At 49.1% G+C, this 12,679-nt stretch overlaps 1 protein-coding gene across 5 annotated transcripts in view; it reads left to right on the top strand.

Annotated features, from left to right (window-relative positions):
* Window positions 1-9,024, top strand: part of LOC136306816 (UDP-glucuronosyltransferase 1A1-like) — a 47,539-nt gene extending 38,515 nt beyond the window's left edge. For all 5 annotated transcript variants that reach the window (XM_066233410.1, XM_066233407.1, XM_066233406.1 and 2 more), the window contains 4 exons: window positions 4,165-4,296; window positions 4,901-4,988; window positions 5,254-5,473; window positions 8,015-9,024. In XM_066233410.1, coding sequence (XP_066089507.1) covers window positions 4,165-4,296; window positions 4,901-4,988; window positions 5,254-5,473; window positions 8,015-8,312 — 738 coding nt within the window. In that variant the 3' untranslated portion in view covers window positions 8,313-9,024. The remainder of the gene's footprint in view (window positions 1-4,164; window positions 4,297-4,900; window positions 4,989-5,253; window positions 5,474-8,014) is intronic.
* Window positions 9,025-12,679: the final 3,655 nt, after the last annotated feature.

Here is a 12,679-nt window from a genome sequence, read left to right as displayed (position 1 = left end):
AAAAGTCCTGAACTTCAAGAATAAATGTAAAATCTATATTCAATAAAGAGAATCCACAGAGAAAGCATGGCCTGGCATCGGACAAACTTTTGGGATGCCTGAAAAAACAAAAGATGGCAAAATAACACAGGGCAAAGGAATGGAACTCAAGGATTCCAAGGTGCCATTGCCCTCGCAGGGGGAGACCATCTGTGTGGACATGTAGAGATTCAGAGATGCTATTCACACGGACATGTTGGTCTGGGGAAAATAGCCAAAGAGAAGGTCAGTGAGAACAGAGACTTGACAATGGCAAGAAGAAAGACTGGGAACCAGGGAAGCTTGCTGTAACCGTAGGTGACTCTGAATGCATAATGGGAAAGTGACAGGTTTTCAACATGCTAGATGCTTAATAAGGGTTCTTGCAAAACAGAAGACATTTGGGAAGGGAAAATTTAATAAAAGCCTGAAACTAAAAATACTAAATTATCAGCAAAAGTAAGGAACTCTTTTAAAGGCCTCATAAGAGGCAGGAAAGTCAAGGGTTATTCTCAGTTCACAAACACGTTGCTCCACTCTCGGGCTGTTCCAGAGTTTGTGAAATTGCAGCAAGGTTCATGGGGAAGTTTTGCCAAGTAGGTGGTGGGTCTCACCATCACTGAGTCCCATAGGAGCCGGTCCAGAACAGGCGTGGCCATGATAACACAATCTATGCAGTTTGCCCTTGTGATCTCTAGGTGAACTTTGGCGCCATTTAAACTTTAGCCAAACGCTGATATTTAACCTTGGGTGCTTCCAGCCCTGTGGGTTCCTTTTGTGTTATCACACCCTGCTGATTGCCGAGGGGGTGTGGAGGGTATGCAAGGAGGGGAAATGAAATTTGCTCCTTCCTTGACACCATTCAATGGTCAAACGATTCAATGGTTAAACGTTAAGAGTGGTTTCACTCAGGAGTGAAAGTAATGGTCACTTGGAGCTGAGCTGTCACTCCCCAGGAATGAGGGCTCTGGTGCAGATCTTAAGGAGAAAGGACCTTGGAAAGAGTGTCTTCGGGGTGTTCTTGCAGCAAACCCAAAATACAGTGTGGTGGTGGAGAGGATGACCTTTCGGATGAGCCCAGTGGAAAAGGCCAAGACCCAGCCTCTCGGAGTCAGAGGCTTGGAAGAGAGCTTGGGGCTGGGAGGGTGCACTGAACAGTGGGCTCTCCTTGGAGGAAGGCTAGGCCAGTGTTTTTGCTGCTCATGCTCTGCATCATGCTTGGCAGGAGTCTCTGAAAACCGTGTGTGCTGAGCCCTGCCCAAAGTCTCCAACATCTTACATCTGGGGTGACCAACATCCGGGTCTGCCCATGGCTGTTCAGGTTCTCACACTGAAAGTTCACGCTCCAGGAAACCCTCAGTTCTGGGCAAACCTTGCCACAATGCCCACCTCACTCATGCCCTTGGCATTCTTTGGAGACATATAAAACCATCTGGAGACTCTCCGAGAGTTGATAACATCATTAATAACCTATAGTTGGAGGCAGAAATGACCTTCCTTATTATGCCTTGCTCTGTTTTCTCTAAGTGAATTATCACTGTGTGTACACGTGTGGCCTTGCATGTCTGCGTGTGTGCAGGTGCGTGCCTGTGTATGTGTGTGTGTGTGCATTCTTAGGTTTCCTGAAAACGGGAGTTGGCTTTGAAGGGTGGGCACAGAACAGGCTGAGCTCAGATGACGGCAGGGGGTGAATCCAGGGTCTTCCTTGTCTTCTGCCCAGAGACACGGCCACCACTCTTACCTCCAGCTTCGCGTTTCAATGCCGTGGCTTCCTTTGCAATTCTTCTGACCGCCGCATCCTTCCGGAGCTTTCGTTCAACACCCATCTCTCAAGTCTGCTCCCTGTTATTTCAAGGATAGGTCTTTGACATTTGTGATCCGTATTCAGCTGAGTGGTTGGGAGTCCCTGCCATCACTGTCTCTCAGCCCCCCACACACGGACAGTTTCTGGACTCCCACGGTGCTTCCTCCAAGGAAACCCCTGACTGCTTTGTGACATTCATTAGTAACTAGAAAACCACTCACTGTTTACAGTTCAGCTATATCCGAGCTCATTTGATTGAAAAGCAATTACTCTTTGATAAAAAAGATGACTTATCGGCAGGCAATAAGGATGCCATCAGCACTAGGAGGAACTTTGAACCCAATCAACTGAACCAAACCGTTCGCTAATGACGCTGTCTTGCGTGCAGCAGGGAAACCAGCTGGTGTGACCTGCAGGTGGCTTGTTGCACAGCCCCTCTCTGTTCTTCATTCCTTATTCCTTGGGTCACCCGGCCCAGAAGGTTCTTCAGAAGCAAGTCTCATTGTCTTGAGTTTCATCCTTAAAGAACCAAGACTGTAATGCCCATAAGAGGCCTTTGGAGTGGACTGCTAGGGGTGACCTTCCTTGGGTGACAGTGATGGACAACTTGCTATCAGGAATCAGCTTCTGAAACAAGACATGGGCAGTCGGTGAGGGTCATATGCTAGGTGCGTTGGGACTCAGTTCTGTTCATCCCTCCCAAGGTGGCTTCTGTGACCAAGGTTTACTCATGTGGCCTTGCCAGGTCCTGCACCCCACAGGAGGGGCTCAGATTGCTGGTGCACACTTGGCCAGGGTTTCTGACCCCCACCTTGTATCGCTCATACCTAGGAAAGGACATTTTGCTTTTTATAGCACCTTATGGAACTCGCAAAGAAAGAGTCAGATGTCTTCCTGCTTGTTGTTCTTGCTAAAGCAGGAAAGTTGATTGACACTCTTTAGAAGGCCTGTTCCAGGAAAGCTGGAAAAATGCAAGGTGGATTGGTTAAATGTCAGCACCGAGTTGACATGAGTATTGCTTTGTAGTCATCCAAATGGGTGGCTCACTCTGGAAGACTGCCGCTGACGGCAGGGCAGCTGGAGTCGTTGAAGGTCATCTCCTGGTGGAGTTCTTTCCTCAACTGTGAGCCTAATTCTTCACGTGCTGAACCTTTGTGCTTTGGCTCTATTCGTTCTTTCCAAGTGAAAGCAATGTATTCTAGAGGCCTTGAGAAGTGGTACAGGCCTTGACTACAGACTTTCTTAAAGGAGAAGGCAGGAGTGTTGGAGTCCACAGGAAGCTCTGGACTCTCTCCTAGCAGCCCTCCTCTCCCCCGGGGCCCCGGCTCACAGCCCAAAGGGCTCCCTCCTGTCCCCTGGGACCCTGGCTCACAGCCCAAAGGGCTCCCTCCTGTCCCCCGGGGCTCTGGCTCACAGCCCAAAGGGCTCCCTCCTGTCCCCCGGGACCCTGGCTCACAGCCCAAAGGGCTCCCTCCTGTCCCCTGGGACCCTGGCTCACAGCCCAAAGGGCTCCCTCCTGTCCCCCGGGACCCTGGCTCACAGCCCAAAGGGCTCCCTCCTCTCCACATTCATACTCACAGCCCAAAGGGCTCCCTCCTGTCCCCCGGGGCCCTGGCTCACAGCCCAAAGGGCTCCCTCCTGTCCCCCGGGGCTCTGGCTCACAGCCCAAAGGGCTCCCTCCTCTCCACATTCATACTCACAGCCCAAAGGGCTCCCTCCTGTCCCCCGGGACCCTGGCTCACAGCCCAAAGGGCTCCCTCCTCTCCACATTCATACAGCCCAAAGGGCTCCCTCCTGTCCCCCGGGGCTCTGGCTCACAGCCCAAAGGGCTCCCTCCTCTCCCTGCGATACGCTTTAGCTCGCCTTCCCTCTTTCCCTCCTTCCCTCCCCACCGCCATCTGCTCTCTCCTTCTGCCCCCCTTCCCTGCAGCCTGCTCTCTCCCCCAAACCTTCCAGGGGCCCAGCCCGATGTCTTAGGGAAGTGGGTCAGGTCTAATCTCTGATAGCTTTCCTTTGGGAGAATCAATTAACACATTCCCTGAATTCTACTTCTGGAAGAACCCGAGAGATAACTCAGCACTGAAGCCTGTGAGCAAGACGCATTTCTCCTGTGAAATGGAGTGAGGCAGGGAGACATGCGGTAACACACGCTAATACACGCTGTAACACACACTAATACATACTGTAACACATACTCACACACACACACACACACACACACACACACACACACACCTTTAGTCACATTCTCAAGAGGAAGATATCCGAGTCATAGCTTAATGTATACAGTTGCCCAAAGACTAGGAGAAAAAATTAACTGGAAATTTCTCCCCTGGCTCTAGGAATTTGAAGCCTACGTGAACGCTTCCGGAGAACACGGAATTGTGGTTTTCTCTTTGGGCTCAATGGTCTCGGAGATTCCAGAGAAGAAAGCTATGGAGATTGCTGATGCTTTGGGCAAAATCCCTCAGACAGTAAGAAGATTCTCTGCTTATTTATCTCCACTAGAGGTCTAAGCCCAGAACTTGCAGTTCTGAATTAATTCTGATAGCTGCGCGTTAGACTTGGGTCTCCTGCCGTGTCCCAGTCATCAATAATACCTAGTTCTTCTCTCTGCAGTCCCAGTTCTAACGACCCTGCAGAGCCGCGGCCCACTTCCCTGCTTCGCTTGGGTGTCTCATTTTCTCTAGGAGACTCAAAAGTGTATTAGGGGGAGTTTATTTTTAAAATAAAATAAACAAGATACTGTTTCTTCATATTAAATAGAAATATTCCTCCAAAATGCTGCTGGTTAGGACAGTGGTATATAAATGTAGATCTACACCCACTCGTTTTATTAATTAAACTTTCCCTGGGAGTGCTGAAAAGTGCAAAAATCGTAAATGGATATAGCTTGGTGAATTTTCACAAATTCGCAAAATGTTACCAGTCCCCAGAACCTTCTTAGTCTAGTCACTACATGCCCTCTCCCCTTATCAAGCTTCTGTTCGTTGAGAAAACACCACTTTCTAGCTACTATAGCAGATTTTGAAGAAAAAAAAATTATCATGTTCTTTAAACTCTCTCCTTGTCCGCAAGGTCCTGTGGCGGTACACGGGGACTCGGCCGTCGAATCTGGCGAAGAACACGATCCTCGTCAAATGGCTGCCCCAGAATGATCTGCTTGGTACGTGGAGAGGATGTGACGTGTAGGTCAAAGCAAGGTTACATTCAGCACAGCCGTTCTAAAGGGTTGTTGAGCTGGGAAGTATGACAGCCACCATATTCCGCCCTGCTTTTTACCCAGCGGGGCATCTCCGCCCCGTTTTCTTCCGCCAACTTCCGCTAGGGCCACACGCGGCCGGCGCCGAGTGCTTTTCAGACCTTAGGTGATGCCAGATCGTGACACTCAGCGATGTGACCGCCGGCATCCCTCTCTTTTTCCTTCCCAGGCCACCCGAAGACGCGCGCCTTTATCACGCACTCTGGCTCACACGGCATCTACGAGGGAATATGCAACGGCGTCCCCATGGTGATGATGCCCTTGTTCGGTGATCAGATGGACAACGCCAAGCGCATGGAGACCCGGGGGGCAGGCGTGAGCCTGAACGTCCTGGAGATGACGTCCGAGGACTTGGTCAATGCCCTCAAAACCGTCATCAATGACAAAAGGTAAGAGAGAAGGTGCAGAGGAGCGGCACCTGGGTTTCACCTGTCAGATCCGCAGCAGACAGTCACACGAATACGTAGAAATCCACCTCTGAATCAGTCGAGTTGGGATTACTATTCATTCTATGAAAGAGGGCTTGATTCGTATAGAGTCATAGGAAGGATCTTAAATGTCATTTTCCCTCATGGATTTAAAACCTAATTAAAAAAGGAAGGTCACCATCAGAAATGCCTGATCTAGAAGCCCCTCCCTACCAAGAGAGAAATATTCCATTACGGGAAGCATAGTGTCCGTAAGATAAAGACAACCCCGGTGCTCAGAAGTACAGTCTTTCCCAGCACTGAAACCTGTGAGAAATTTTGGCCATCAGCTTTATGAATGGGGTAGGGTGGGGTCATGTGCTGTCACTCATAATGAAAGGCTTATAATAAAGAGCAGGGATCACTTTGTTCAAATGCGGCTCTGAGAATGGTTCAAAAGGCAAAAGCCATCAGATCAAATGAACCTCTACATGAAATTTATTGTCTGGTTGTCAAGCTCCCCAGTAATAGGCGGATGAAAACCTCGTGGAAAGAAGCGATGCCCAGGGGTAGATTTCATCCAACAGCCAGTAATGTGTGTGTGCGATTGCGTGTGTGCGTGTGTGTGCATGGGCATCCATGTGTGAGTGCGTGTGTGTGTCTGTGTGTGTGCCGATGAGAGTGTTGGGAGACTTTCCCTGTAGTAGTTGCTTCATTTCAGGAAAGACGTCTGTCAGGAGGGCAGATGGGAAACCGGGAAGTATGTTCAGATGGGAGGAGACATGGGGGGGGGGTGCATACTGAGCCCGGAACAAGCTGCCCAGAGCAGTAGGCGTGGTTCTCATCCCTTCACTCTGATTGGCTGCTTCTGGAAGCCTGGCTTGTCGGGTCAGACTGGGATGCTCACACATCAGCACAATTAAAATCTACCTTCTCAGCCCTGGCCAGCTAGCTCAGTGGTAGAGCATCAGCCTGGCATGCAGGAGTCCTGGGTTCGATTCCTGGCCAGGGCCCACAGGAGAGGCGCCCGTCTGCTTCTCCACCCCTCTCCCTCTCCTTCCTCTCTGTCTCTCTCTTCCCCTCACGCAGCTGAGGCTCCATTGGAGCAAAGTTGGCCCGGGCGCCAAGGACGGCTCCATGGCCTCTGCCTCAGGTGCTAGAATGGCTCTGGTTGCAACAGAGCAACGCCCCAGATGGGCAGAGCATCGCCCCCTGGTGGGCATGCTGGGTGGATCCCGGTCAGGCGCATGCGGGAGTCTATCTGACTGCCTCCCGGTTTCCAACTTCAGAAAAAAAAAAAATCCACCTTCTCTCCATGTGCTCATGAAGCTCATTCTTGAGGTCCCTTTAGGAATATAAATTTAATCTGTTATTCAGCGGTACAGACAACTACCCGAAACCTAAAAATGACTTGGTAGAAGTTCTCTAGTACATTATTATTATTTTTTTTAAAAAGACACTAATCCATCAGCTTAAGTTATTAATTCACTTCATCTCTTCCTTTTTTGAGCCACCATGACCCGTGAATTATCATGTTTCCAGCCCTCTAAGCTTAAACTATACGTACATAAAATAAAGAGGAATGGAGAAAATCTAAACAGCAGATTATGTGACCAGGCCCTAGTGGGTGCTCGATAAATAGTCAATGAATGAATGAAAGTCCAAGGAAATCTATCTTGCTTAAGAGCAGATTTATATAAATGAAAGATGCTGACCAGGATGTACAGATGCGTATCCCAATAGAATGACAGGCATGTTTAAGGACAGCGACGATCATAATTACTCCTGAGTAGAAGCATTTTCTCCCTCTTCCTTCTCTGCCCCGTCTTTCTTCTCCTTCTCTTACTTTTTCTAGGGCATGAATACTAAGCTTTGAAATGTGGAACCCGTCTTGGCTTGGGGGGCTCCAATTCAGCAGTCAGCACTGTGCCAAATAAACAGGACTCCATTTTTGCCTAAAAAGGCTGCATAGACACAGCCTCATGCAACATTGAGATCAATTAAATTGGCAGTATTAAAATGATCAATTCAAATGACATTGTCTTGGAGATGGCACTTGAAAATGGCTTTTGCTTTGGCAAGATGTGATTGTTCACAAATTCAAATGGGAAGCTGTTCGTAACCTCTTTATCTTACTATCATATAAAGAAAATATAATTTAATTTTACCAAAATATCACTAAAAAGAAAAGAAGAAAGTAGCAAGTAGGTTTCAAATACTTTAAAATTATAATTTTGACTTCCAGTTTTCTTTTTTCCTTTCCTTTCCTTTTTCCTTTTTCCCCTTTCCTTTCCTTTTTCCTTTTCCCTCCCTCCTTGCCTCCCTCCCTCCCTTCCTATAAAGAACATTGGGTATGTGCATGCATGTGTGTGTTCTTTGCTACTTAAAACAGAAACACATTTTTCCTGACCAAGTTTGGAAAAACCTGGTAGCGTTTCTCACCGGAAGTAAGCGTGCAAGCATAAAGGGACTTCGCTGCCGTCGGCGTTCCAGGCATTCATTGACACTGCTCTCTGTGTTTAGCTACAAAGAAAACATCATGCGCCTCTCCAGCCTCCACAAGGACCGCCCCATCGAGCCGCTGGACCTGGCCGTGTTCTGGGTGGAGTATGTGATGAGGCACAAAGGAGCTCCGCACCTGCGCCCCGCGGCCCACGACCTCACCTGGTACCAGTATCATTCTCTGGACGTGATTGGCTTCCTCTTGGCCATTGTGCTGGGAGTTGTCTTTGTTGTCTATAAATGTTGCGCCTTCGCCTACCGCAAGTGCTTTGGGAAGAAAAGGCGTCCTAAGAAATCTCACAAATCCAAGGCACACTGAGGCGAGGGTGGGAAATGAGAGGGCCCCAAGGGGCAGGACCAGTGTTCAAGTCGTGATGCTTGTGGAAGAAACACTTCTCTGTAAGTTAGGTACGCAGAATGCTTTTTTTTTTTTTTAAAAAAAATAATTGCTAGTCACACGTGTAGGTAGAAATATTTGAAAATGATTTCGGTCCCCTCCGGTACCTTTCATCTGGATGACACTCGTTACCTTTCCAGTGACTTGTCAGGAAGGTTGGACGGGTCTTTCCTTCACTCTGAATTGCTTTCCTTACTCAGACACGGGGTCTGTTGGGGACCCGCAGCTGCCCCTACCTCCAAGGATATGGTTCTGACACCACCTGGCTTCTGTGGACTGTTGTGATATAGTCCTTCAGTCATATTAGCAGGTCCTAATGTATCCCCATGCTCCGCTAATGTCGCTTTGTGTATTTATAGAAGGAAACGTTCATTCCTTCAAAGCCGAGTGCCTCCTACTTGAAATGAATGAATGACACGAGTGTCCTCTGAGAACAGCATGTGATTTCTTTCTTTGGGGTAAAAAGAGTGGTGCACCAAACTGATGAGCCGTGTATTTGAGAGGATCATCGTCGCTCGTGCTGAGTGGGTCTGCATTTGATGAAGGGCCGAAGTGTTGCGTCTGGCCGGTGCCCCGTCCTCTGCCGTGTGCTTCCCACCGCTAAACACATGTTAATAAACTTGTATAAATGATCTCTCTCCGGTGTCCTTTTCATTGATGTTGCATTGATTTGTTGTTAAATGACATGTTCTAGTTACAGAAGTCATGAACGATTATGACAGAAGATTTGACAAATATGGAGTTGTACACGTACACACACAATAAAAATGGCCTGCAGGCGGCCCTGGCCGGTTGGCTCAGCGGTAGAGCGTCGGCCTGGCGTGTGGGGGACCCGGGTTCGATTCCCGGCCAGGGCACATAGGAGAAGCGCCCATTTGCTTCTCCACCCCTCCCCCTCTCCTTCCTCTCTGTCTCTCTCTTCCCCTCCCGCAGCCAAGGCTCCATTGGAGCAAAGATGGCCCGGGCGCTGGAGATGGCTCCTTGGCCTCTGCCCCGGGCGGGCCGGGTGGATCCCGGTCGGGCGCATGCGGGAGTCTGTCTGTCTCTCCCCGTTTCCAGTTTCAGAAAAATACAAAAAAAAAAAAAAAAAAAAAAGAACAACAAAAAAATGGCCTGCAGTCACGTTCCTCAGAGAGCAGCCTGGGTGCTCTTCTGGCAAATGCACATATACTGTGGCAGCCAAACCATGCGTTTCCAGTGGGTCTCTAACACGCTTTCTCGCTGCACGCTGCCCTGAATGCTCCCCGGGTCTCCGTATAAACACTTCATTCGTTTTTAGTGGCCAAGGTCTACCCTACGGCATGGACTTACCAAGAAGTATTTAACCACAGCTTCCGGGAAGATCCATACTTCTTTTATTTATAAAAGGGGGGAAAAAAACAACAACAGCTAAGTTTTCGCACATATTCCCGACTATTTCTGTGAGAAAGAACTTTCCAACAGAAGATCCATGGTTGTCTCAATTTGGGTTCCTCGGTGGTGAGGATTCAAGAGCAAGTCGGTTATTTGGGAATCCCAGGAAATCCTGTCTGTCACGGGCCTGGCCGTGGGGAATTGGGACAGGGAGTGATGGCCGGCAGGAAGCCGGCTGTCCTGTGGGTGACGGAGCTGAGTCCCCCTGGTGGACGCCGGGAGCCAGTGCAGAAAACGCGCCAGGCCCTCGGTCTCTGTCTGAGCACTTGCCTTGCCAGTAAGTAATTGGCTGCTCCCAAGTGGTTATTAATTTTCTCTGGAAGCCAGAGCGCCCACAGGAGAGAAAGGCAGGGGTGTGGGAGGTGGGCTTGTGTGCTGAAGAGAGAAGAACACGGGACATCTGGGTGGGGCAATGTCGCATCTCATTGCAAGTGCTTGGAAATGTTCCTGGACGGCATTCCAAGGTGGTGTGAGAAATGTTTTAACTTTGCTTTGATTTTATTATTACAATTAAAAGTTGATTTTGGGTTTTTAAAAATTTTTTTTTATATTTTATTTATTCATTTTAGAGAGGAGAGAGAGAGACAGAGAGGGAGAGAGAGAGGAGAGAGAGAGACAGAGAGAGAAGGTGGGGAGAAGCTGGAAGCATCAACTCCCATATGTGCCTTGACCAGGCAAGCCCAGGGTTTCGAACCGGCGACCTCAGCATAAAAGTTGATTTTGGTTTTTACAAACGCACGAGCCATTCGTGTTTCTTTTTCAGTTCCTTCGCCTGTTTTCTGATGGGGTGCATTACCCCGAGGGTTTGCTGAGAGCACTGACTGCCCCAGTCAGAGTACCCTCTGTCACGGACTTGGGAGTGTTTCCTCCACTTGTTCCTTGCCTTTAGTCTTGTTCACGCCGCTGCTTGTTGCTTTGCGTTACTTGTAGGTGTTTTAAACTTACGGGCTTCAATTGGAGCTGGGTGTCCCGTGGAGAGCGAGGACTTCGTCCTGATCCTGGCCCCGTTTGCTCCTTCCCTGGACTGCTTTGGAACACAGGCTGTTCACACCAGTTCCCTCCCATCTTCAGGCCCTGGGGAGACCCTTGGACCATGTCCACCCTCCTTCCAGCCCTTCTGGTCCACCCAGAGACCACCTCCTGATCTCACTGCCCATGCTCCCTGCCAGCCCTGTTTCTTCCAGGGACCCTGAGCTGTTCTGACCTTCCGGGTGCTCCTCAGCACTTCCATGTGTCCAGCCCTTATGACCTCTTGTTTACAAGTAAGAGAACCCAACTCAGGATACCTTAAGCAGAAAAAAAGGCTATTTTTGTAAGGAAATGGGTTTTCTGAGGACTCAAGGCTCATGGCCAAGCCTCCAGAGGGGCCGGGTTGAGGGAAGCCTCTCCTGTCTCTCCTGTCCCTGCGTGTTCTCAATGACAGCTTTTTCCTCTTCCCTCTTCTCTCGTCCTTTGCTCCTCAGTCCCTAGATCCCGCAGGACACTGACTGGGTCCTCTCACACCCAGAGTTCAGAATTCCTGGGAGAGGGAATTTGATTGGTCCAGCTAGGTTAAATGTTCACTCCTTGTCCAATCAGGAGTCTTGGGGAGGGATACCAGATGAAAAAAAAAACGTGGCCACAGGAGGCTATAACTGTGACCCCAATGGTCAGAGTCTAAGAGGGAACCTTGTGACCTGGGAGAGATGCCACCAAATGTATTTACTACATACGTACATTTTCTCCACTCTCTGCCTTGACTCATGCATATTTTTAAGCTCGCAGGTTTCTACAAAGATAATATTTTCTCATTTTCAAGTTAGTTCCCACGGAAGTGGAGGTGGGAAGACAGTGTAGGGGTGTCTGATTCTCTGAATGGATTGCACTTGAGTCAAATATTGTTGCCATGATCTGGAAAATAAAAAGTATTTTTATTCTGGAAAACCAAGCAGAGTCCACTTTTTTCCCCCTGGATCTCACCGTCTTTGTATTCTCTCCAAATAACACATTCAGAGGCATCTCAATTTAAACAAAAAAAAATTTTTTTTTTTTACTGTGTTTACATACTCACCATGTGTGTAAGAAGAAAGTGGTCCTTATCCACCACTCCCAAGATCCAGATCCTTCACAGTGTGATACTTTATTGCTCTTCTCATTCAGAGGAGAGATCTGTTTCCCCAGCCCTCGTGTCCGGGCTGGCCTGTGACCCGCCTTGGCTGACAGAATGTGGCAGAGCTGATGGTGCCAGTTCTAAGTCGAGGCTCCAGGAGACCTTCATACTTCTCTGCTCACTCTCCCGGAAACCTGCCTAGCTGCTATGGGACACAGGTGTCCCCATCATCCTAGTCACTTCAGCCAATAGCTAGCCAATTTCTAGACACTTGTGTGTGAGGCCATCCTAGACCGGCCAGCCTTTACCCAACCCGCTGGCCACTGCAGGTGCATGAGTGAGTCCAGCTGTGCTTGGCTGGACATGGCCCAGATCAACAGACCCACCCAGCTGAGTACCCATAGACTTGTGAACAATACGAGTGCTTATACCCCATCATGAAGTTTTGTAGTGGCTTGTTCTGCAGCAATGGCTAACCAGTACGTTCACTTTTGGTTCTCAATCCATGACGTGTCACGTGTGGGCTACCTACCTCTGTATCCACTACGGCATGCAGGGCCACACTTAGCTGCTGGGGACTTGCAACCCTGTCACCTGAGTAATCTTCGGAAGAGAAAAGAAGGCAGGTAGAGGCAGAGTAGAGGGGGCTGGGGACCAAGGGGCACATGATAATTGTCTTCTTCTGTCTATTCCGTATGTATCAGTATGTTCCCAAGGGGCAGACCGAGGAACAACGCACACACGTCTCAGGGAAGAAGTGTTTGGTGCTTCGTGTAGAGAGGACGCT

Source organism: Saccopteryx bilineata, chromosome 5, assembly GCF_036850765.1.
Source record: "Saccopteryx bilineata isolate mSacBil1 chromosome 5, mSacBil1_pri_phased_curated, whole genome shotgun sequence".
Taxonomy (NCBI): Eukaryota; Metazoa; Chordata; class Mammalia; order Chiroptera; family Emballonuridae; genus Saccopteryx; species Saccopteryx bilineata.
Note: the sequence above shows the minus strand (reverse complement) of the source record. Positions and strands in the feature narration are given on the sequence as shown.